Source organism: Morchella importuna (genome assembly GCF_003444635.1).
Source record: "Morchella importuna strain M04M26 chromosome Unknown Morimp01GS055, whole genome shotgun sequence".
NCBI classification, from domain to species: Eukaryota; Fungi; Ascomycota; class Pezizomycetes; order Pezizales; family Morchellaceae; genus Morchella; species Morchella importuna.
This window is the reverse complement of record NW_025763452.1, coordinates 155,087-178,071: the sequence shown is the minus strand read 5'-3', so window position 1 is coordinate 178,071 and position 22,985 is coordinate 155,087. Positions and strand designations below refer to the sequence as shown.

Here is a 22,985-nt window from a genome sequence, read left to right as displayed (position 1 = left end):
TAGGTGATTGTTCTTGTCATCCCTTTCGTATCTACATTTTATCTAAGCTGCGTCTCTTTTGCCCTTACGAGAGTCTCACAGGTGATCGTTCCTGTGGTCTAGACGCTTTTTTGATGGATGCTACATGGCCATGGAGTTCGTGGAATTTGGTCAGGAATTTGTAATATGCCTCTTCTACCTTTTTTTACCTGCTGTACAATAGCGATGCGGCGTTACCAATGCTAAGTGTTTTCTCGTATGACTTTACTAATTGATAATCCAGGCATACGCTGGGTTTTTACAGTATCTCTACTAATAATAATCAACGCATCTTTCCAAGGTTGTGAAGCCCAGTATAATCATAAAATTCATGAAAAATTGGACCTGGTGTACTTCAGGCGACGAGCATAAGAGGAAGCCATTGAGAAAATACTGTAATACCAACCATATCTTGCCAAGTATCTAATTATTAGAAGAGCAATCTATTCCCAATTGGATGCTCGGTTCATGCTTTCAGCCTTTTTTGCCATCTCAGCCATGTATCGATCGACAAGTTCCTTATTCTCCTTCCGTACGGCCTCTTCTCTCTTAGTCAGCATGTTCAGTTCCATTGTAAGGGTCAAGATTTCATCTTGTAGCTCCTTTTAGGTTCCGATTTGTAAAAGTTATATGTGGTTAGCATCCAAGAATACTAGAACTCAATATGGGGAAGTATAACAGCGGGTGTATTGGGAATGAGGATGGTCTAACCTGGATATGTTTGTTTTTAGCTCGGACTTCCTCCTCCAAGTCTCTAGTTCTTCGATCTAGTCGGTTCCGTTCTAAAATTATACGGTCTTGCTGCTCAAGCTTTCTCTGAAGCGTGTCTTTCTCTTCACCCACCGCTTTGAGGCTCAACTGTAAGTGAGCTTTGGTCTGTTGTGCGGCGGTCAAATCGGCTTTTAGCTGGGTAAGTCCTGCGGTAGCCCCACCTAGGTCTCCACCTTCTGGGACTCCATCCCCGAGTGCATTAGAAGCATCTTTGGATGAAGCGGAAGACTCGTGAATTGAGGTGGTGCGTGACGCTAGACGAGAGTCTAATCTATAACATTTATGTTAGATTATCCACGAGTCTTAAGAGGATTTAGCGGGTATTTTCAGCGATGAATGAGAAGGGGAGAGGACAGGCAGAGATAAAATCATCATGGGACTTCTCCCGTTTATCGCGCTGGGCAAGAGAGCTCAAGAAATCTGTTCTCCACGATGAGGATGAAATATGAGAGGAGGATAATGCTGAAGAAACTGTTGTCATAGTTCGCTTATTTAACAGGGCAGTATGGTTGTAGGTCTTTGTGGGAACAAAGATATGTGGTGTAGTTAATTGGGTACCAGTACTATGGCGCGAGAAGGCATAGGGTGTGTCAACTTCAGAGGAACTTTTTTTGTATGGGAATTAGCGAAAATTCCACCGTCAGGCTAGGCTCTAGTACCATTATGGGGGTAGATCTCCCCATAATGGTACTAGAGCCTAGCCTGACGGTGGAATTTTCGCTAATTCCCATACAAAAAAAGTTCCTCTGAAGTTGACACACCCACCCCTTATGCCTTCTCGCGCCATAGGTCTGTCTAAGTACCAGTTTAGAGAGTCTCGTGCCCAGCCTGTGTTTGCTTTGATCCAGTGCGACAACAAAACAGTCTGGGAACGAGACTAAGGTAGGGTACTGTACGTACAGTACCGTGACATAAGTCACCGACTTTAAGCAAAACACACCAAAATTGGCCAAAATGGGCACCTTCTTGAACCCTCAATTCTTTATCAATTACCATAGAGCTTTCAGTATAGGAATATACACTATAGAGGAACATATTTTTGAGATTAAGAGCTTCCAGATGATTTTCCTAATCATTAATTTTTATTCTACCAATTGGTATAGGTTATATCTTAAAATTGTGGGTGCTAGGGCTATTTGAAAAGGGCTGATTTTGCCGTTTTTTGGCGCGAGGACAATGACTTACGTCCAAGAACTACATATACATGTAGTTCCCACCAGGTGACAAAATAGTTAGCGAACCCACCATCCTCTAAGGGAAAACGCTGTATTCCCGCGAGGAGAGTTCGTATTTCCTTAGGTACGAGGTACATACATGTACTTGCTTACCAGCAAAAGAATTGCTCAGGGCAAGGATACATGTCGTTTGTATGGAGTGGCGCCGTTCTCTCATACAAATAATCCCTGGTTCTTTTGCTGGTAAGCAAGTAGGTACAATGTAGCTTCACCATCCATGTTTTCTAGGGTTAGGGTACATACAAACAAAAGCAACATCATTCCTGCGTCCTATGCTAAGCACCCGGGTATGTACATGTATGTTATGTAGGTAGAGTACCGGGTCGCACGAGTCGAATGACTTGAGCTCAAACAATCTGATAAGATATAACGCGTTTCACTACACCCGACACCTTTTCCCCCAGAGCCTGAATCAAGGCTCTGGTATAAAGTCACGGGATGCTTGGGTTCTTTATGGGGCGAGGGTGTTGTGTCCTCTCAATCACCTGAGATGTCTGAACTTGTCGATTGGGACCTTGAAGTCGACTGTTGAGCCATCCGATTAATATAGAGTACCTACATGTACAGCCACTCTGCAAAAGTGTTCGTGATTCCGATTTCGGAGTGAGACATTTCTCCATATGAACCGCGGCGGACCATCAAGAACCCCCCAAGAGAAGACTTTCCCAGTGACCAATGGCGCCCAAATTAATGATATAGTCACAAACTATATTATATATTTTTCGTTGTTTTGAATCTCAACTTTAATAAGATCAGTATTACGGGTGCGCCACACTGCGCACTGACATTAAAACCATATCATGAACACTTTTGCTGAGTGGCTGTACATACATGTACATAAAAAGCTAGAGTACCGGGTGTTGAGGGTAAGTGATCAGAATCTGATAAGTGAATGTTACGGTGAATAGGTGTATTTGTCTTATCAGATTCTGATCACTTTTCGCTACACCTAGTACATGTAAGTACATGTAGGTACTTTAGATATCGGCTTAATATTAGTAATTACATGTAATCTTCGTTAGAATTGGCTGACCACGTGATTCGGGACCTACATAACCCATCCTCCATCGATTGACCCCAGCTCCACCCCATACATATTCGGACACCTTGATATTCATAAAATTATGACTAGCAGAGAACCTTCGTCACCCAACGAGTCTGACACTCCGTTATTGAATAACGAGCCGGCAATAAGTATACGCCGCATGAAGCAAGTCCATATTGGTATGTTTATACCTGAATATAAAGTAAAGTAGAATGTGCCCAATCCTCGGAATGCTCACTTCTATCTAAGATCGCTCCACCAGGAAAAAACTCGGGATTCTACTGTTATCGGTTGTCATTGTCCTCTGGGTTTCCAGCTCCTTCTTGACTTATGCTATATTCTCTGATGACTCTTATACAAAGCCATATTTTGTGACATACCTCAATACATCGGTGTTCTGCTTCTATTTGATGCCATGGGCATCAAGGAAAGCGCTCGTTCGATGGAGAAGCAATGATGCGGAGGGTTGGGCGGAGGACGCTGTGGGACGTTGCGAATATCGTCCAGTTACGCAAGACTGCGAACAGTCGGAAGATGCGGCGAATGCCCCTGGCAGGGTGGGAAAATTGGGAATTAGGGAGACCATGAGGTTGAGTGCTGAATTTTGTTTGATGTGGTTTATTGTGTGTTTTTGACCTCGGCACTATTGTTTAGAGTGCAAAGGGTTGCTGACTTGATGGTATTCATAGGCAAACTATTTTCAAAGCTACTGCTTGAAATGGACGTCAGTAGCTAGTTCAACCATCTTAAGTTGTACCAGCAGTACTTTCCCCACGCTCTCTCAGTTAAATCGTGCCAGATGGAGCTGAGCTAATTCACATTATCGCGATTGGTGAATATTATCAGGCATCTTTACTTTAACCCTTAGTGCGCTTCTCAGGATCGAACGATTCTCTTGGACAAAATTATTTTCAGTGTTTCTCTCGATCGCTGGTATATCACTTATATCCAGTATCGATTTCGACAGCCACAAGGAATCAGTAGCAGGTAAATATGATAAAACGCCAGCGGAAATCATGCTTGGTGATGGCATGGCATTATTTGGAGCTTTTTCATACGGGGTCTACACTACACTGCTCAAGGTACGCGTTGGACATGAAAGCAGGGTCTCGATGCAAATGTTTTTCGGCTTCGTTGGTCTATTTAATCTCCTTGGTCTATGGCCCGGCCTGTTTCTTTTACATGCCATGGGGGTGGAGAAATTCCAGCTGCCGCCAGATAATAGAGTATGGTGGATTGTTGCCGTTAGTTTATTCCCACCCTCTTGGACTCCTGCGTTATCTTTCCATCTCCATTTTGAATACATAGGCTCAACCAACGTTTTATCTAGATCAACGCACTTATCACTCTTGTTTCTGACTATTGTTGGGCATATGCCATGCTCCTTACAACTCCCCTCATCGTCACTGTTGGTCTCAGCTTGACCATTCCCCTCGCGCTGCTGGGACAAATGCTCTTACATCAAAATTCTCCGAAATTTCTTTATTGGGTTGGGGCGGCGCTAGTCCTCGTCGCCTTTCTCTTCATTAATAATGAAAGTGAGACTTTAGATGCAGTAATAGAAAATGAGGCAGCAGGGGAATTCGCCGTCGAACATGACCGAATAGATTAGTCCATTTGAGGGCTATTGGTGGGCTATTTCAAAAAATAATTTCTGCTAGTTTGACTTGGGACCACAATTGTTTTTGTTTTGACATTTACCCCAAAGCCTATATAGAGCTTATTGCTTTCGAGGATTTCCAGCAATTAATTCAAAACTTGTGACAATCGACCCCACACCTTACGTGGAGTAGACTTATGTATTTCATCCCTCGAAGAGTTTGTAAGCGTATCTAGGTCTAACTCTAACACCCCTTACTAACTTCCTACGAAATATCGTTTCTAATATCGTTTCTAATATATTATTTAAGGCAGGGTGCCAAGTGATATATTACTATTTAATACTCTAGAAATCTACAATAGCGAGAATATATATCAAAACTTGTATTTATTTTCAATGTCATTAGATGATTGACAAGGCGCGCGGTCCAAAAATGTCACTGGCGAGTTACTTCAGAAATCGTCTCATCGAGTGATATATTGTGATACTGTCGCAATGCCCTTTCCAGTACGGTAAGCAGAGTCTGAATTAGATAACATACATGTATCATGTATATGTGTGTGCATGTATACAAGTTAGTCCATGTCAGTCGGCTCTATGATTAACGGTAGTCACCGATGATTTACTCTATGTATACTTTATGAACGAAATTTTAATTGTCCGCAACATTCGTAGCTAAGAGAGATGATGAGTTGTGCAATGAATAAATGCATAACAATTACCAGGGGGTTGGACTAGTATCTTTAAGATCTTATCTAGGCATTTATTTATTTACACTAGGTTCGACTCCACAACGATTTATATTCTACTGGAATCTAGCAAAAAAAGTCACTCATGTGGAAGATACTACTCAATATCAATCAATAAGTAATACGTACTATGTAACCCCCAAACATTGAAAAGGAAATGGACAGGTGCGACAAAGGAAAATGAAACAATATAAGGAAAATCAGCCAGCGAACTCTTCTTGTTGCAGAGCCTACAAGGCTGGAGAAAAAACTGTATAAAGGACCCAGAGAAAAAAATGCAACATGAATCCGATAAGAGAGAAATGGAAATTATAAACTAAACAATGCGCCACAAAGTGATAAACTCTGGAGGCAAAAATAAAGAAAGGTTATTAATAGAAGGGCGTAATATTTTTGAGGATTCCCTACCCATTGCTTTCCAGTAAGCCCAACAGAACGCCTCCCTATAGTTCCACAGGTTTTTCTGGTTATGGGCTTACTATTACAAGAAAATAAAAGCCGTTATCACCGAATACCACAAGCAGATCCCCATAACCCAACCTGAGAAACCCCAGCCCTGTTCAACGCAGAGAGGGAACAGGGCAAAAAAAAAAGATAGAAAAAGAAAAAGGAGACAATAAAAAACCGATGAGATTGAAAAGCGTTGAAGTTCAAGAGAGGCCCGCTCTCTCTGTGTACCAAACCGGAATCCCACACTCCTCTGATGATCATTCAAAGTTACACGACGAAAACACGAGGGCAGTCATATGAAAAAAGGAAAAACAAAATGAGATGAGATGAAACCCAATAGCTAAGAAATAGACGAATACTTTGACAGAGGACGATTTGCAAATGCAGGTCTGTACTGCGCAGTACCGTAGCGTGAAAGAATAATCGCATTACATCATATTCCCTTGAGGCGAAACACCTTGGGACATCGGGTAATGCATCATGTGCTGCATGTCAACTTCGTCTGAATCGTCAAGTGCCGATGGAGAGCTGCCTGACATGGTCAATGATTGCTTTGAATACAGTTCGCTTAAACCAACACCATCATCCGAAAGATTTCCGTGGTGATCATATGTCTCTGGAAAGAGCTCAGAGCTGTCCGCGCGGTGCATGTGTGACAAGGGCGGTGAAGCACTTGCAATCACAGGATCACCATGACCCATTGAAATTGGAGAGACTGAAGGATTGATGACCCCCGTGGGATCAATCATTGGCGATAAGAATGGCAAACTGTAGGGAGTACCGTAGCCATTTCCATTCATATCAGGCTGTAAAGAAGAATTGAGCATTGATGGACTAGCATAATCAGAGGGCGAAGTTGTGGTGGCTGCAGAAAGAGGGTAGGCTGAGCCAGGTCTATAATCGAGAAAACCTGATGAGGATGTATCAATACGTAAAGGATTCGAAAGCCCAGGATTGACCAGTGAGTGAGGATGTTGCGGCGCTGGGGCGTATAGATGATCCTGTGGGTCCTGGAAAGAGAAGGATGGCATATTGTACTGTGAAAAGTCAATGGCGCTCGGTACGGATCTACTCCTTGTTCGGCGATGCTTTTGGTGGAAGTTGTGGCTAAATGTGGGATCCTGGGGGTATACCGATAATGAATCGACATCGTTTGATGAAGCAGGGCGTATGATTTGTGGAGAGACAGGAGCAGAAACCGACAGGGTGGGGTGCTCGTAAAACGCCATGTGCGCAGGAGGGTGGTTGTGTCTGTTAGCAAAAGATTCTGATGTCATCAACTTTGCAAGTTGACCCTGGAGCACTTTAGGGGGCCCCCCAAGTTGATGGACCAAAACTTGGGAAGCTTGTTGATCTTCTGTGAAATCACGGCATTGGTAAAACCCCCCGGAGCCGGACGAATCCATGAAGAAGTTTGGTGGCTGGGTCAGACTGATAACAAGCTGACCCTGCTTCTGTGTTCCATTGGCGGCAGATGTGGGTGAGTCCAATCCCTCGAGCTCGATGTTTTTAATAGACGAGAAAGGATATTCAATCTTATAACCAGCGGAGTCATTGTTGATATAGTAAGTAATACACGCCTTTTCAGGTGAGTAGAAGATAACAAGATCCATTGCATTCTGGCCGACGCGGCGCCAGGAACCAATGGTCAATGATCGACAGGTAAAATGATGGATAACTAATCTAGTAAGTTTTGCGCCCAGGTAATAGGTGAATCCTTTTACTTACCAATCTTTCCTTGGGGACTTGGTTCAGGAGTCAACATCATATTGCCGTTGCCGTAGGCCGAAAGACTTCGGGAACGGTCTGCCATCATGTCACGAGGATATCCCTTTCCATTTTCCATTGCCTGCATAGCCAAGTACTGACGCATGCAATCGGGAATCGCGTCACAGTCCTCTCCAGTTTCAATGCTCTTTTTCGCTAAATGCTTGATCTTTGCTCGTCTAGAAAATTCCAACATGTATTAGGAAAGTGGATGAGGCCTTGGAAAGAAGAAAACATACCGATTCTGAAACCAAATTTGAACTGAACGTTCAGTCATGTTGATCTCCTGAGCAATACGTTCACGCACGACGGCGGTTGGCGTAGGATTCTTATTGAACTCGGCTTCCAGGGTCACGAGTTGCTCCTGCGTTGCTCTCTGACGTTTCTGGTTTTTCTGTTGTTGTGTAAGTGTGCTCTTCCTTGGTGGTCGTCGCGAGCCATTTGTTTGATGTAGCTGCTGATGAGGGGGAGAAGGAGAAGGAGAAGTCAATGAAGACATCCTGTATAGCGTGGTTCTCTACTAGTTTATAGAAAGACGCGACTATTCACTCGAATCAGTTTCAAAGTTCATGACCAACGTGATACGCGATTAACCCGGAATGATCCAGGGTGATGTTATCTCCAGGAAGCCAAGATTACCTATAGTATTTGTTTCACTCGAATTGTCTGAAAGTTGGTATGCAGAACTTAGTAGTTGACAAAAGATGGTATATGCTAATCAGACAGTTGACCTGAACTGTACTGAGTGGTTTGTTGCGTTGATCTTCTTTCTTGCTAAATAAGTTGACTATCACAAGGACGTGTTTGTGATTCTTAGTTTTGTTACACTAGTAGTGATCGTGAAGAACTTCGCGCCGGTCGGAGACGTAGAAATCCAAGGATTTTTTTTTTGTTTAGTTGTAATTTTCTTTCGAAACAAGAAAAACCCTGGTGGGTAAAAGAAGAGAATGATTTTTAATAATATGAAGGAAAGAGTTAAAGAAAGTCCAAAGAATGTGTAAATACACTCAACAAGTTGAGGATGCTGAGGGTAGTTTTGGAAAGAAGGTGGCGAGTGGAGCGACAAAGTCGTGAATAGTCGGATGATGTCTAGCTGAAGAGCCTACAAGGAATGAGACTACTCTACCTTGTTCGAATGAGTGCCAAAAAAGAGCGTCTAGGACAGCCGAAAGAGTGAGGCTGTAACCTGAAAAAGGCGTGCAAAAAAGTTAAAGAGTATAGGATCAAAAAGAAAGGAAGATCACGATGCCTGGAGATCAACTGTCGGTGAGTGAGAGAGAGGGTAAGGAAGGAGAAGAAGAAGAGAAAGAGAAGGGAGGGAAGGGGGTTCGTGCGGTGTGTATGTGTGGGCACTTGTGGGGGTGTGGGTGTGATGGCAAGCCAGACCGATGACAACGTCCCTCCGCGCATACCTACCTGGTCTGCCCTGACCTGCGTACTTGTGATACATCTGGTTGCTACACACAGCATTGGTTACCAACTTAGCAGCTACACTACATGTAGGTACTCTACTCTACATACTGCATGCACACAGGCTGGCCACTAGCTCAGGCGGGCGGTGGGCTGGTGGGTATGTAGTGCAGACGGCGGAATCGGCATAGTAAGAGGGAGAAAGCGCCTTGGGTGTGGGTAGCTACACCCTACACTACATGGATGAGCACAAGCTGTGCAGGGGGGCGCGGATGGGTGTGGTGCTGAAGCCTGAAGGGAGGGGAGAGGCAGCAGCGGTTGTCCTGCTTTCCTTTGGAGTCTCTCACTGCTCCTCGTGCTCTCCAGGCCAGGCTCCAAACAGCCGCAGGGGTCTCCCTTTTTTTTTCTCTCTCTTTTTTTGCCCGTCCGCTCACAGGTCCCAATTCGAATTAATGGGGGCAGGAAAAAAATCCCAATAGAGATGTATTTACGGAAACAAGACAAGTTAGAAAGCAAAGGAAAGGTAAGGAAAGAAAAAGAAAACATAAAAATGAAGGAAAAGGAAACAAAAATGTGGAGGCGTAAACAATCAGCTACTCAGTGGCCATCCAATTGTACCCTGCTTCGTCCTTTTTGACGCCAGGGGCCGGAGACTTCTTTCTCTGCGTTCGATCACCACCTGCCCTACAGGCACAGGCACAGGCACAGGCACAGGCACAGGCACAGCTCGCGAAAGAAGGCGATGCGGTGGGTGGGTTTACGCCTACTCTAGAGTAGGTACTCTAGAGAGAGTTATGCGCGGAACCAAAAATTCGCTGGGGGAACCGCTCTATTAACCTCTTGAATCAATTTTTTATATCTCAAGTTCAATGGGGTAAATGTAATTCGGAAGGTTCCATGGCCATAGGCATTTATAGAAAAAATATGCACATAACACATTACTGAATTCCGCGTTTGTGTAGAGTAGAATCATGAAATGAATACCTAGGTAGAGGGTTCCTATCTCAGGCACGCACGCAGAAATCATCCGATTGAATGCCGAATCATAATTGCATAGAATAACCTGGCTGGCCGGTGCGCCAACCATCCTATTGTGTCCGGCCAACCATCTAGCCAGCCAGCATCCCCCGCTGTAGTCTCCATCATCATCATCATAACAACCACCTGTACACTGCCTATCAATAGCAGTCCTGGCTCATGATTCATGCGCCTCCTCTCTCCCCCTCGGCTGCTTCTGATCGTGGTATTCAATTTGATATCGTTTGGTGGACATCAACTTGAAGAAAACAAAGTGACGACAGGCGTTCAATAAACGCTGTCTTGGGACCGCTAGCGCATGCATTCAGGAACAGCCCCCAAAGTCTTGCTTGGCCTTAACCCGTCTCAGCTCCATGTATGTAGGCTGTCGGCTAGCCATGGGTCTAAGTAAGGATGATCGGTGGCGGCCCATCGCTCAAGGAAAGCGGAGCCTCGTCTAGGGCCAGGAACGCTCCGTTGGTATCAAGTGCTGGGCAAAAAGGGGCAAAACTCTTGATATCCAAAAAAAGGTCCATTGCCGAGACACCGACGGTTATGGGCATTGGGCAAGTGGGGTTTCCCCAAGCGCGTTGTGATACACTGTGATGATGGTCAAACTTGCCCCTCACAGTCAATCAGTCGCAGACTTTTATATCACTAGCAAAATACCATGCCAGGAGTGGTCTCTGCTCTATATACAGTGGCAAGACGAGCTTTTGAATTAGAATCGATAGATCTTGCTCTGACTGGCTAAATGTTTATGTAACATACATTTCAATCCCTTGTGTGGATAAGGACTTGAATTATTTTAACCTAAGCTTCTACGAATACTAGAGTAGACGAACATCTTACATAACGATGTTAGGTAGAAGCTAGATATAGCATGTATCTCATTAATCGATCGATCCAAATACACACTACGAGTACTGTAGAGTACTCCACACCTACACACCCTGCGATCTGCAATAATACATGTAGTACCCAGACAACAGGCGAGCGGGCCGTGCAGTTTGAGCTCAATAATTCTCCGGTTGACATAGGTACATACATGTAGATAAACTACCACGGGATGTCCTACCGACACGATATACAGATATATTGCACCTGCGGCAAAAGTAACTCTTACAACTACATGTAGCTGTTATTGTGGCGGGTGCTCAATGGGAAACACTGACCAGGAGGCTGGAGACTTGCTCAGTAGAGTCAGTCTCAGCCTTTGACATGGATTTGATATCCACATTATGAGTAAAGTCAACGGCTGTCGGCTGAGAATACCTGCATGGTATCTGTGCCCATGCCAGTTCTTGGTTTAAAACTGCCACCCCGCGTTTTGAGTGTCCATCAACGGGAATGCGCGTTCTAGTTGATTAAACATGCAGCTCTTAGAGTTAGGCTCTCTAACAGTCAAAGCACCGTATGAATCGGGAGGGATGTTTACACGTTACAGCGCTGATAAGTAGGGTCACCCCAGATCTGACTGAGGCCCATAGATCAAATTCATCGTCTTAAATCCCCTCAAGCAAGTGTCCATATATTATATATTCGTTCCTAGTTCCATATACCTGAATGTACATGCCCATATACATTTATACGTCATAAATGCCTATTCTTGAAAAAAACAATCCAAACTTCCTGTCATAAGGATCATCTTCTAATAGATCCAAATCTTCTTGCCAGGTGCACGTTAATATCATCCTCTACATCTCCTCGATCTCCAGAAAACGAGATTCGGTCGACACATGAACTTGTGCTCTTTCCGCCTGGGGTTCTTCCTTCTTCCATCACCCTCGGCCTATCTAAAAACTCTTGCACTTCACCCTCAATTTCAATTTCTGCTTTAGACCTCCCTTGGTTCTGGTTCCAGCTTTGTTGGAGCTCAACACTGGCTGCTTCTTCCATGCGTTGCCGCATTTCCTTTGATTTTTCGATCTCCTGAAAGACATCAACCTAATGCCATTATAAACACGATGATTAGCATGAAATTGAGTCATAGAGAAGTAATTAAGGTTACGTACATCCGTAGGCCAAAATGCAGCACGAATAGAGATCAAGGCCACGTCAAGGACGAGACAGGCCGAGAGACAAAATATATAAACAAGCCACCAAGTTAAGTCTTTGCCAAAACGTCGTAAAATTCCATCTTTGACATTATAGATGACGTTATTTGAGTATGTTTCACCCAATATGATGTTCCAAAGGAACCTATAGTCCATTAGATATGAACAAACAAAACATGACGTGGTAGATTGATTGCTTACCATCCTCCAACGGAAAGAACAAAGGTTGCTGCGACTATAACGGTTTTGTTGTGCGTCTCTATAAGTCTTGTAAAATATGTTATTACCGAGTCCGACCAGAATCCAGACCTGGGATACTCACTGCAGCTTTGCTGAAACAAGCGTAACCACAACACTATATGTGATAACGCCCATAGCATATATCCCGTTATCGACCGTAAGACATGGGGCGTACAACGTGAACATCATGTAATAATTTAGAACTGCTTGTGAAGAGGCAAGGAACATCCAGCCAAGGTAAATTCGAAAGTTAAATCCTTCATTTAGCTGTCCCTTGCGATAGAGTTCTGGCACAGCTAATAGGGTTGCGGGAGAAAGGTCCTTTTCAAAAATTCCCAAGATAATCACCGGAAGCGAGGTAAATAGAGTATTAAACATGCTCAAACTCCATGACTCGTAAAAGCTGGTTCCCGTGTAGCCATTCGACCTCTGAAAGAGGGCTTGGGTAAGATAGAATAGCAGCTCCTAAAAACATATATATCAGTTATCACTTAATCATACCATATAAAACCGATTATTCTCCCAAAGAAATTTACAGATGGTCTATACCTTCCAAAACGTTCCAACTGTATATTTGCATATCCTAACGTAATTCCATCTCCCGTGAACCAGCAAAAATTTCAACAAAAATCTAAATTGTGCCATGGAATAATCCGAGACTCTGGCCGCTTGTAAACCTTCTTTCCCGGTGATTCCAATACCTACATGCGCTTCTTGAATCATTGCTATATCGTTTGCACCATCCCCAATTGCCAAGGTCACAGACTTATTAACCTTGGTCCTAATGGTTTTGACAAGTGATGCTTTTTGGCTAGGGCTTGCGCGGCAGCAAATGACGGAGTCCGTGATAATAGCAATATCAAAAAATAAAGACTTCAGTGTCTCGTCGTCATCAATGCTCGTTAAAGTACCACCGTCCACAACTACGACCGAATGAGCAACTTTCCCAGCATTGATATCCAATATTGCTTCTGCCATTTTTCTTTCGATGTAGCCATCTCTTTTATCAAGAACAATAATATTCGAGTAGTCTTTAATCAATCGGCAAGAGTGGCCGATATTAATCGCGGTTTCTAGAGAAAGAAAATTAATATAGGAATCGATTAGTAACATGGATTTCGTGGCACCTACCTCGCTTATCTCCCGTCAGCATCCATAATTTGATACCTGCTCTCCTGAGCTTGTCAATAGTCTCTGGAACGCCTTTCTGCAGCTTATCCTCAATTGCTGTGGCACCGCCGAGCTCAAAGTCCCTTTCGATCATATCGGCCGCCTTCTCGATAAGGCTCTGTCTATCAACAAGACTCGTTGTTGCTTCTGCATATATCTTCTTCCATACAGCGTATTCCTGTTCGTCCAAAAAGCGGTGGGCATAAAGCAATGTCCTTAGCCCTTCTGTGGCAAAGTCGTTGATGTGCGCAAAACAGCGCTCGATAACCTTTGCTTCGTCCGCAGCAATATTCTCATCAACCATATCCTCGCTAATTTCTCGCTCTAGTGGTACGTTGATTTCCCCAAAAGCGATTGAGTGACGATTTGCAAACTGGGCAGATGGCCGAGAATAGACGCTTTCATCGTCAACAGATGACAAATCGACATCCTGCTCTTTATCCCTTAGCCAATCATCGAATTCGTCTTGAATCGCTTTTAGGCGATTCGTAGACATGCTAGGGCGGCCAGGGCCACCGAAACTTGGCCGGCCACCTATACTAGACCGGCCACCTATACTTGTACGCTGCATACTAGTCCTCCGTATGACTTCCTGCGCCTCGAGACTTTTTCTCTTATTTGCACGTCTTTCAACCTCCAATGCTTTCTGTTTAGCCAGATCCCGAAGCCGAAGAAGCTCAATCATGGTTGTATCCGCCCCTTTGCAAAAAACGCAAAATTTCCCATTTGGCATGCGGATAATTATCGACATTCGCTTTCTTTTGCTAGAAAACTCGATGATTTCCAAGATCTCATAATCTTCGATAAGTGGTTCCCCCATAGGCCCATTTGGGAAAGTTTTTATCGAAATCTTGTTTATCTGCCGATCAATCGTAATATATCCCAATTCCTGTGCAGCTCTCACCAAGGCCAACTCGTCAGGAGATGCCGCTTGGTAAATTATATTTCCGTCGTCATCCACTTCGGGGATGCATGTATGACACAAGGCTATGGAAAGCAGGAAAAACCTAGCTTTACGGGCAAAGAAAGTATGTGGATGGTTTTGAAGGTAGCATAGGAGATCCATCGTGGATAATTGTGGTTGAGCTTTTTGGGGAATTGCTGTAGAGCGCCATCGGAGAGAATTTGAAGACGATTTGTTTCGAAGTCGACCATCAAGTGATAATTTAGGTGGGATAGTCTCGACCTGCTGTATATAAGCCATATCGCCGAAGGATTTTCTAGTATGATGTGGTTCAGGATTGGTTCCCTTTGTATTCATATGAGCTGATTTTGGACGGCCTATTATCTTCTTGGCTTTGCCCTTTCCTTTTTCTCTTCGCCTTTTACCTAAGCTAGACCGATCAGCAAGTTCGCCTGATTCCCGCTGAATATCGAGATCATGTAGCCAGGCATGACCTCCAACGCTTAGTTTCCGAAATAGCATAGCGTTGTCGGTCAAAGTACCAGTTTTATCGGAAAATATGTAACTTTTGCTCGTCAATTCTGACACTGCGTGTGGGATTAAAAAACGGACGTTACCTGACTTGGCCACAATCTTCATTAATAGTGGATGTCCTTGCCTCCATTGGTGTGTCCGTTTCTGGATCATACATATCGATATCATTCAGGAGGAGCATCTGAGCTAGCTTTATGATCTCCAAACTAACATAGAGAGAAAGAGGAATGAGAGTATTGAACCTATGTTTAATTAGTAAATGTAGACATCTTGGGTTAACCACTTTCTATGAATATGTGGCGCCATACATAATTACGTAGGAAGCGAAAATAGGGAAAAAGGCAACGCTGCTATTAGTTAAGTACCAGGAGCGCCTTTCCGTTCGATTTCGCCAGAGACGGTATGCAACTGTGTTGAAAACAGACAAGGCAATGACAAAAATTACAACGATAATAACAATCTTGTTGACGATTGCTTGTAACGATGGCGCCTTGGTTCGTGGGTTTTTGTTTGCACTATGCAATCAAAATTAGTAACAGAGTTTAACCCTAACCCACTATGATTAGACGATTTCAACCCACTTCATCCGAATCTTGCTTTCCTCTCCCGTAAATATAACCAATCCCCACATGTTTGATGTGTTTCGTATCACACTTCCTCTGTAGATCACCTGATTATTTGTTAAAGGCTTCGTTTCGTCTCCAACCGTAACCTTTCCTTCGAAGTTGTAAAGATCCATGTTAGGATCCTCCACTACGACCCGCGCTTTGAATGCCCCAAGCTTTTCAATAGTATCACATTGCTCTGATATTATCGGCAATGCCTGTTTGCTCTTCAAGTTTGTCTCTCCGTCTAACGCCATTGTTTCCACATATGCTATTCCTCGTGGGCCGTTAGAATGGAGTATGATTATATCTGCTGGGACCGAGTCGTCGCGTTCGAGCTTTACTATATCACCCACGCGAATATTCCTCCACTTTGTTTCCGCCCAAAAACGGGGCGTAGAGGAAAGATCGCGATCATCGCTGGGTTTATAGGTATGAAGTATTTGAGCATAGCGATTATTCTCAACCTTATCTAGCTTGTATCGTCGATAATCATCGTAGCCCTCTTTGGTTATGGATAGCGTTATGAAGAATAATAATGGGACAATCGTTGTGTATGCTATCAGAAATTAGTAGCTCGATGGACATGAAATATCACTCGGGAGCTTACTTCCAGTAGTACTTAGCGCTAATCCTCCAAGTTAGCGTTATACAATTGGTAGTGAGGCGCTCAAAAAGAAGCGGATGGATCAACTCACTGGGTATCATCTGCAAAATTGAAACACAAAGAAAGTAGCTGGAGATTCATTAGTTCAATGTCAATGCCTGTTAAGAAACCGTTGCCTACAAGTTCGCCAGTTTCGAAAACTGAGCAAATAACTGCTTTGGAAGAAAGCTCCAAATTGTGTAACGACTACTTCTGATGGTATTTCCGATGTATTCCTTCAATGTCCTCTCATCTATAAGTGGATCCTTTCTTTCGGCGTCAACAAGTATTCTCCTCCCCTCCTTACTTGGTGGAGCCCCGTTGTATCTTAATATCAATTGTTGAATGTTTTTGTAGTATGACTGGACCTGGGCTCTAAATGTTTTGGACTGTTTATGGGCCCACAATGAATATTGTGGAAGGCTGCCGGAAATGGGGGGTAGACTCCCTTGTCTTTTGGGATGGTCATGATCAGCCTTCTCTTTTTCCTCCTCCTCTGCCCCCTCTCCTGCAGCAGCACCCTGGAATTTTATACGTTGGTTCTTGACTTCATGTGAAGGATGTACGGAATTGAGCTCGATTCCCATATCATTGGCGCTACTGTGGGCAAATCCAGCGTCCTGGTCCATTTGATCGTGTACATTCCTGAAGAATAGTTGTCGTCGCAAACTATACCCTCGGTTGCGTTTCCTTGGGGACGTGGGAGACGTCGGTGAGAGTGTGTGATAAGGATCTGTTACCGAGCCTGATGAGTTTGTATCGCCAGTTTCCCGACCGAACGGTCTTATTTCCAAACTTTCTCTCTGAACATTCCTGGGTGAGGTATCAATTGTGAGACCTGCAGTGGCAACAATCTTCCCACCCGTGGGGGAACTGCCCGGTACTAAAGGCTCGGAACGACCTATGTCCGTGGAAAATCTAATGCGTGGAATGCCACTTCCCGTGGGCTGGATGGGAATGTCCGAGTTGGAATCCCGTAGTGTTCCAGATGTTGAAGACGGTTGGTCTTCAGCAGGCACTTCACCCGATCCCGGAACACCGCTGTTTGGTTCGACCATGGATATCTGTTGGCCTGGAATAAAGTCAGTTTCTATTCTTCAATCTACCTTCTAACCCTTCCAACCTTCCCTTCAGGAGCTTGGTCCAGAGAATACCCTCAAGTAGATCTCAGCCAGCAAAGTACAAGTGGCCACCTACTTTAACTAGACGCGCACAGAAGCATAACTTCCTTCAGATATTTGTGGAGAGTCTGCAAGAAACGACACACGTAGGTTCAAGATGGGTATACAGTATGCAGGGCAGACTCCTTGGGACACCTTGCTTCCCCGCAATTTGATATAGTTTTGACTGTACAGGGTGTAGGAAGGAGAACAAAGGGTCAAGATTGAGGACGATGTGAGAAAGTCTGTAACTGTGAGGCTGGGGGTAACTAGGGTGATTTCCTGGTGTAAAAGTCATGATATGCATCACAACTTACAGGGTCGAACCCTTTGTCGATCACATTTACGGTCACATAGGTACTGATTTCATGTACTTGCACGCATAGAATCCAAGTGCTACCATTCTGTACTCGTACTTTGTGTTCTTTTTTATTACTAGAGTTTGATCCGTTTCCATGTATGTACATGTTTTGGGCTGGTCTTTCCTACAACTTGCATAGCCGCGCGGCTTCGAATCCTGTATGCGCCGGCTTCTTGGCTACTCGTACTTTCGTGACGTTTGTAAAAGGAACCACTATTGCATACCATACAATTACGCGCCAAGTCCACAATTTAGTATGGTATGCAATAGCGGTTCCTTTTACAAACGTCACGAAAATACGAGTAGTTGCCTGCGTTGAAACCTTTGAGGCTCTCTTGCATGTGGTATATCGAACGTCCTGTGTACTCTAGATCTAGGTATCCTACAACACATAGAGCACTCCAGGGTATCACTATCTAAGGTACCTACCTACATCTAATACACAAATGCCGGTACCGTTTACCTTATGTAGGTACTGTTCTGTCCTCACTTTGGTGACGCCATGAACTTCGTGGGTGGAACCACGCACCACTCAATCCCAGATCTTGCGCTCAGAGCACAGATCTAATGATAAGCAGGTGTCGTCATTATAATTATAAATCTACCTATAAGGAGAGAACTATCAACTAACAATCGCACTCAGATTGCCCAGATATTTTTTCAACGAGATCTGAAACCTGAATACGTCTACGTCCATGTTGGGCATGAAAGATCACCTAACCGTATATTTGCATGTACAGATCTTTGATCGATTCTAGGTCCTCAGGCACCACTACATATATGTAGGTACAACTAGGGTTAAGTATAACAACTCCAATTTATTCTGTAGATCTTTATACCCTGCCCCAGTGTTAGAGGCTACTGGCACTTAGCTTAGCTGTCTGCACAATCGATCACTCGATCGACCAAATGTACCCATAGCCATACCGCTACAAACAGAAGAAGACATATTCTAAGCAGCCTTCCTATAGAGTCTGAAAGGATCAAATCAACGATCTAAAATCTTTTTACTAAATTCAAATCTAGAGATAACTACTACCCTTGGGCAGTCAATTCTAACCAAAGCCTTATCTATTGTAAATACATGTAGGTAAGTCCTACGGTTCCATATATACCTATTGAACAAACAGGCCTAAGGTCTTTAACAGAGCTGAGCTACAAAATATAAGTCTGTGGATAAAGATTAATCGTGTATGCGCGCCCTTAATTATTTTTCAGGGTTACAGAATACTAAATCTTCCAAAACAAAACAATTATCTGGGTTTAGACTATTTGGGTTGATGTGACCTGTTAACAGGACTAGGACTAGATACATGTATATTAATTATTCATCTACGTGTATCTGAGTACTCCGACCGGGCGAGATAATTAGCTGTGGTAGACTTGGGTTCGCCTTCAGAGGCTACATCCTAAATGATGCACACATGTAGATACATGTGTGCCATGTGCACTAGCTAGACAACTGAGTGAATAGAGATTTAATTCTAGATAAACAGAGGAAATGACCCGACAGGTGCCCTGGAAACCTGTGAAACTTTGTTCTCCACTGAAACATTTGACTCGGGCTCGATAACCGCTTATCATTTAGGTATTTATCTCTCCGGCTCACTATCTCTTCGCCACCTGGTTGTGCATAGAAGAACACTCTTTTCCTTTGCTCGGCATACGGCTTTCTCCCGTTGAACGCCAGCAAAAGTCTATCGACACCATGTAGACTTATGTCACGTAGGTATGTAGAGTGGGTTACCTAGAGTAGTGTTTATTTTATCACCAACCAGGCATGCAGGATTTCAGAAAGGCTTATTTTCTTTGTGGTCACGAGCGCAGCTTGGGGTTAACGAATTGACAATAATTAGCGGCTAAGGTCGATTGTTTCCTGCATATTCACGTCGTGAGGTGAAGCGAGGTTTATCAACAAATTTTGGGGATCGAACTAGCGCCCCCTCAATTTGTTTGCCACTCAGGTTATTTACTTCACAGCAGAAAACAACGCACGCGCTTAGGAAATCTTCAAGAATCACTAATGAAAAAAACGCAAAGAGTTCTTGTAATGTCATAGTTTCCATTCTAATTTTGTAGTTTCGTTTTTAGTGAACCTCACCACTCCCACTCCGCCAGCACGTCTCTGTAGGATACATACAGATGTACATGTACCTACCTACCGTACATACGGCTGTAGTGAAACGCTCGATCCTCCTCTGGGTTACTTACTCTGGAGACTGGCGGCACTATGAGTGAAGATGCAGCTTCTTAATCCTTGGCCGTACAATTTCGGCTTCTCTGACATCCCCTCTCTCTCCCTTTCGCGCGGGCAAAATCTTAGAGAGTATGTATCCCCTGCTACGGCGCGACACCATGGTCCACTACCACCCACTTACCTCTTGACTCTGACCAATCACAGTCCTGACTGCTAATAGACTGTTCTGCACACACCACACAACCCCCAGCGACTCCTCCCTTGCTGCTTACTTCCACGAAGAAGAAAGCCGGCGGCCATTCTCTCCATCCGTATAGTCACAGGTAGGCAGACAAATAGAGAGAGGGAGAGCTCACTGTCTGTCATTGTTGCTATTGTGCCATCCTGTTTCTCCTCTTCCTAAATACTCCCTCTCTACTCCCTTCCCTCTAACAGTCGCTGTATCGTGTTTCTTTCCCTCTCATTTTTGTCTAGCGGTTGGTAAGTGTATTTGTTTACTGCTGGTACCCGTGGGACTGGATCGGACCGGATCGCCAGTAACTCGTTGTCTGCTGTGTTGTGTTGTCTGTGCTTCCTGTTCCCTCGGGGAGAATTTCTGTGTGTCCTCGCTCGTGGTTGGCTGCTTCCGTTTTCATTTCTCCTCTCACCTCCTCCCTGTCTCCGGCCATTTGTAAAGCACAGCCAGCCCAGCCCAGCCAGCAACCATCGCCATCACAACCACCACTCATCACCTGCACTCACTCCTCAACCTACTACTAACGAAGACGACAGCCGCCCACCAAACCCCACGGCTCTCGATAAACCTTTCCTTTATAGTTCCCCTCTGAGCCCTCTTGTTTCTTTCCATCCTTTTACCGCTTAGGGACAACTACTTTCGTCTTCTGATAACGACTTGTCCGATCGACTTTCAACACCTTTCCCTCTAAATTTTACCTTCTTCCCTTACCTGGAGAGAACCATTACCGCTATTCGGTTCGATTGCCACCTTTCGGAACTTGCATACAAGGTCTGTCACCACATCGCAATCTCCAGTTAGTTTTGCGATGTTACTTCCATATGAAGAAAATCCCGACGTGCTGACATATATCTCCCTCGCAGCTCCTAACCCCTCCCCCTCCCCCCCCCTCCCAACTTCTCCCATCCCAGCCTATAATATCAACAATGCGAGAAGTCAACTTCAGCATTCCTAATCTCAATAAAGCATCCGTTGGTATTACGACCGCTCTTTATGATAGACGAGCGCTGGATTGTACATCAACTCTCCCTCTCATAAATTCTCTGAATCACCTTGCCTATCTTACTACTTCGTCGGCTCGCATCAGGGATATTCTTACCGTCGATGGAGGTATCGAAAGGCTGGTATGCATACTGAAGGATGGGCGGAACAAGGATTTGATGAGCATGTGGAAATGGAATCTAGCATTTCAGTGTGTCGTGAACATAGGTGTGCGGGGTTCAGAAAACGTGCGAACTAGGGTAGTGGAGGCAGATATGGTCCCAGTCATTGCAACAATCTTGGACAATTATGTACAGGTTATCGACAAACTACAGTCAAAGGCAGACGCAGCTAATGCGAAGCGTACCGCTTCTGGTAGCCACTCAGTTCGGTCCCGCGACAACAAACCCCCTAATTCTTTTTACGATCGACATGAGAGGCCCTCAGGAGGAGACCGGGGATTTAGGAGACAAGCACCGCCTGCATCTATTGAAATACCTGCATCACAGGCTTTAGAAAATGTGCACGCCAACTCCCACCAAACACTTACTGTACCAAATCCCGCAGAAAGGATTGCTTATATTAGACAATCTCACCCTAATAATCGAACTCATGATAGTCGCCACCACTTCCACACATATCATTCAGGAATTCCTGCGCGCGACCAGAGCGGACTACAGCCTTTGGCGGCTGCGCTCCCAGTAATGGATGTTAATGTTGCAGGATTTGGCCTGCGACCCATTCGGGACACTGAAAGGCTACCATCAATGCTACAGGCCGGAAATGTTTCTCAACCCGAGTCACCCACTACGCCTAATCCTCCGCCTCCCACATCATCTAGCAGAACAATTCGCCGAAGTAGCCGGCCATCCATTCGCCATCAGCGCTCGATATCGGGAGAATCCGATGATCCGAATGCAGACGAGATTCCCAATCCGTCAGGTGAAGTGGAGAATGCAAACGAACCGATTGTAGATATTCAGACGGGAGAGGACATAGAAGGCATAGATGACCGCCAAACAATCCTTGGTTCAGTGGATGCTCCAATGGGATTGGCTGGCCCCCATGGTACAGACACCCAAGATACTGAAACATTCAATATCACGCATCGGTCGCCGATAGATGGCAGCATCATTAATGCAGCAACCAATACAAATCCTCCAACGGCTAATCCACCTTTGGCCATTCCAACAGCGTTTCATTTTCCATCTCGCTACCTTCAAGATAGCTCATCTTCGGTTGTGTTGCCTTCAATGCCTCGTGAAGAGGATGTTCTAATGTCATTACAACTTCTTGCTTATGTTTCAAAGTATTGCAACCTGCGATCTTACTTTCAAAAATCTCACCTAGTACCAAAACTCTCTATCAGCGGCGAAATTCACCTTCTGGACGAAGAACCAAGCAATCTGGCTAGCCAGGATCAGGAATCCCTTGAAGAGCAAGAAGAATATCTCCTACCAGATGATTACAATATTTTTCCTCTCGTGGAGAAGTTCACTGTTCGACACCACCCTCCGGATATGCAGTACTGGGCAGGCGTAGTGATGAGAAATCTTTGCCGAAAGGATGATTCCCGAGGCGGAATTCGACAATGCGCGTATTACGAGTGCGGGAAATGGGAGGAGTACACTCGTCAATTTGCAAAATGCAGACGGTGCAGGCGTACGAAGTACTGTAGCAAGGAGTGCCAAAAAAGCGCATGGGTTTACCACAGACACTGGTGCGTTCAAGCACAGCAGTAGTCTTAGGCAGTCCTCATAACGTTGCATGATATCTGAGACCGGTTTTCTTTTTTTCCTTTTTTTGTTCGTCCCTTTACTTTTACAGGCGGCT

At 44.5% G+C, this 22,985-nt stretch overlaps 6 protein-coding genes across 6 annotated transcripts; 2 read left to right on the top strand and 4 right to left on the bottom strand.

Annotated features, from left to right (window-relative positions):
- Nucleotides 1-461: 461 nt before the first annotated feature.
- Nucleotides 462-1,270, bottom strand: LAJ45_11075 (uncharacterized protein; the record flags this gene model as incomplete). The annotated part of the gene is made up of 3 exons (XM_046120587.1): nt 854-894; nt 951-1,055; nt 1,144-1,270. 3 exons carry the CDS (start codon nt 1,268-1,270, stop codon nt 854-856), a joined length of 273 nt encoding a protein of 90 aa, XP_045966258.1.
- A 1,878-nt stretch (nt 1,271-3,148) lies between these two features.
- On the top strand, nt 3,149-4,681 carry LAJ45_11074 (uncharacterized protein; the record flags this gene model as incomplete). Its single annotated transcript, XM_046120586.1, has 5 exons — nt 3,149-3,248; nt 3,319-3,692; nt 3,759-3,831; nt 3,916-4,313; nt 4,400-4,681. 5 exons carry the CDS (start codon nt 3,149-3,151, stop codon nt 4,679-4,681), a joined length of 1,227 nt encoding a protein of 408 aa, XP_045966257.1.
- A 1,615-nt stretch (nt 4,682-6,296) lies between these two features.
- Nucleotides 6,297-7,912, bottom strand: LAJ45_11073 (uncharacterized protein; the record flags this gene model as incomplete). Its single annotated transcript, XM_046120585.1, has 3 exons — nt 6,297-7,546; nt 7,597-7,814; nt 7,875-7,912. 3 exons carry the CDS (start codon nt 7,910-7,912, stop codon nt 6,297-6,299), a joined length of 1,506 nt encoding a protein of 501 aa, XP_045966256.1.
- A 52-nt stretch (nt 7,913-7,964) lies between these two features.
- On the bottom strand, nt 7,965-9,085 carry LAJ45_11072 (uncharacterized protein; the record flags this gene model as incomplete). Its single annotated transcript, XM_046120584.1, has 3 exons — nt 7,965-8,176; nt 8,275-8,301; nt 9,052-9,085. The coding sequence occupies 3 exons, from the start codon at nt 9,083-9,085 to the stop codon at nt 7,965-7,967; spliced, it is 273 nt and encodes a 90-aa protein (XP_045966255.1).
- A 2,621-nt stretch (nt 9,086-11,706) lies between these two features.
- On the bottom strand, nt 11,707-17,276 carry LAJ45_11071 (uncharacterized protein; the record flags this gene model as incomplete). Its single annotated transcript, XM_046120583.1, has 12 exons — nt 11,707-12,009; nt 12,078-12,264; nt 12,321-12,386; nt 12,442-12,824; nt 12,909-13,432; nt 13,491-14,998; nt 15,051-15,209; nt 15,276-15,482; nt 15,549-16,131; nt 16,183-16,200; nt 16,271-16,308; nt 16,360-17,276. The coding sequence occupies 12 exons, from the start codon at nt 17,274-17,276 to the stop codon at nt 11,707-11,709; spliced, it is 4,893 nt and encodes a 1,630-aa protein (XP_045966254.1).
- Nucleotides 17,277-19,979: 2,703 nt separating this feature from the next.
- On the top strand, nt 19,980-22,894 carry LAJ45_11070 (uncharacterized protein; the record flags this gene model as incomplete). The annotated part of the gene is made up of 4 exons (XM_046120582.1): nt 19,980-20,065; nt 20,157-20,247; nt 20,799-20,942; nt 21,035-22,894. The coding sequence occupies 4 exons, from the start codon at nt 19,980-19,982 to the stop codon at nt 22,892-22,894; spliced, it is 2,181 nt and encodes a 726-aa protein (XP_045966253.1).
- Between the last annotated feature and the right edge of the window lie 91 nt (nt 22,895-22,985).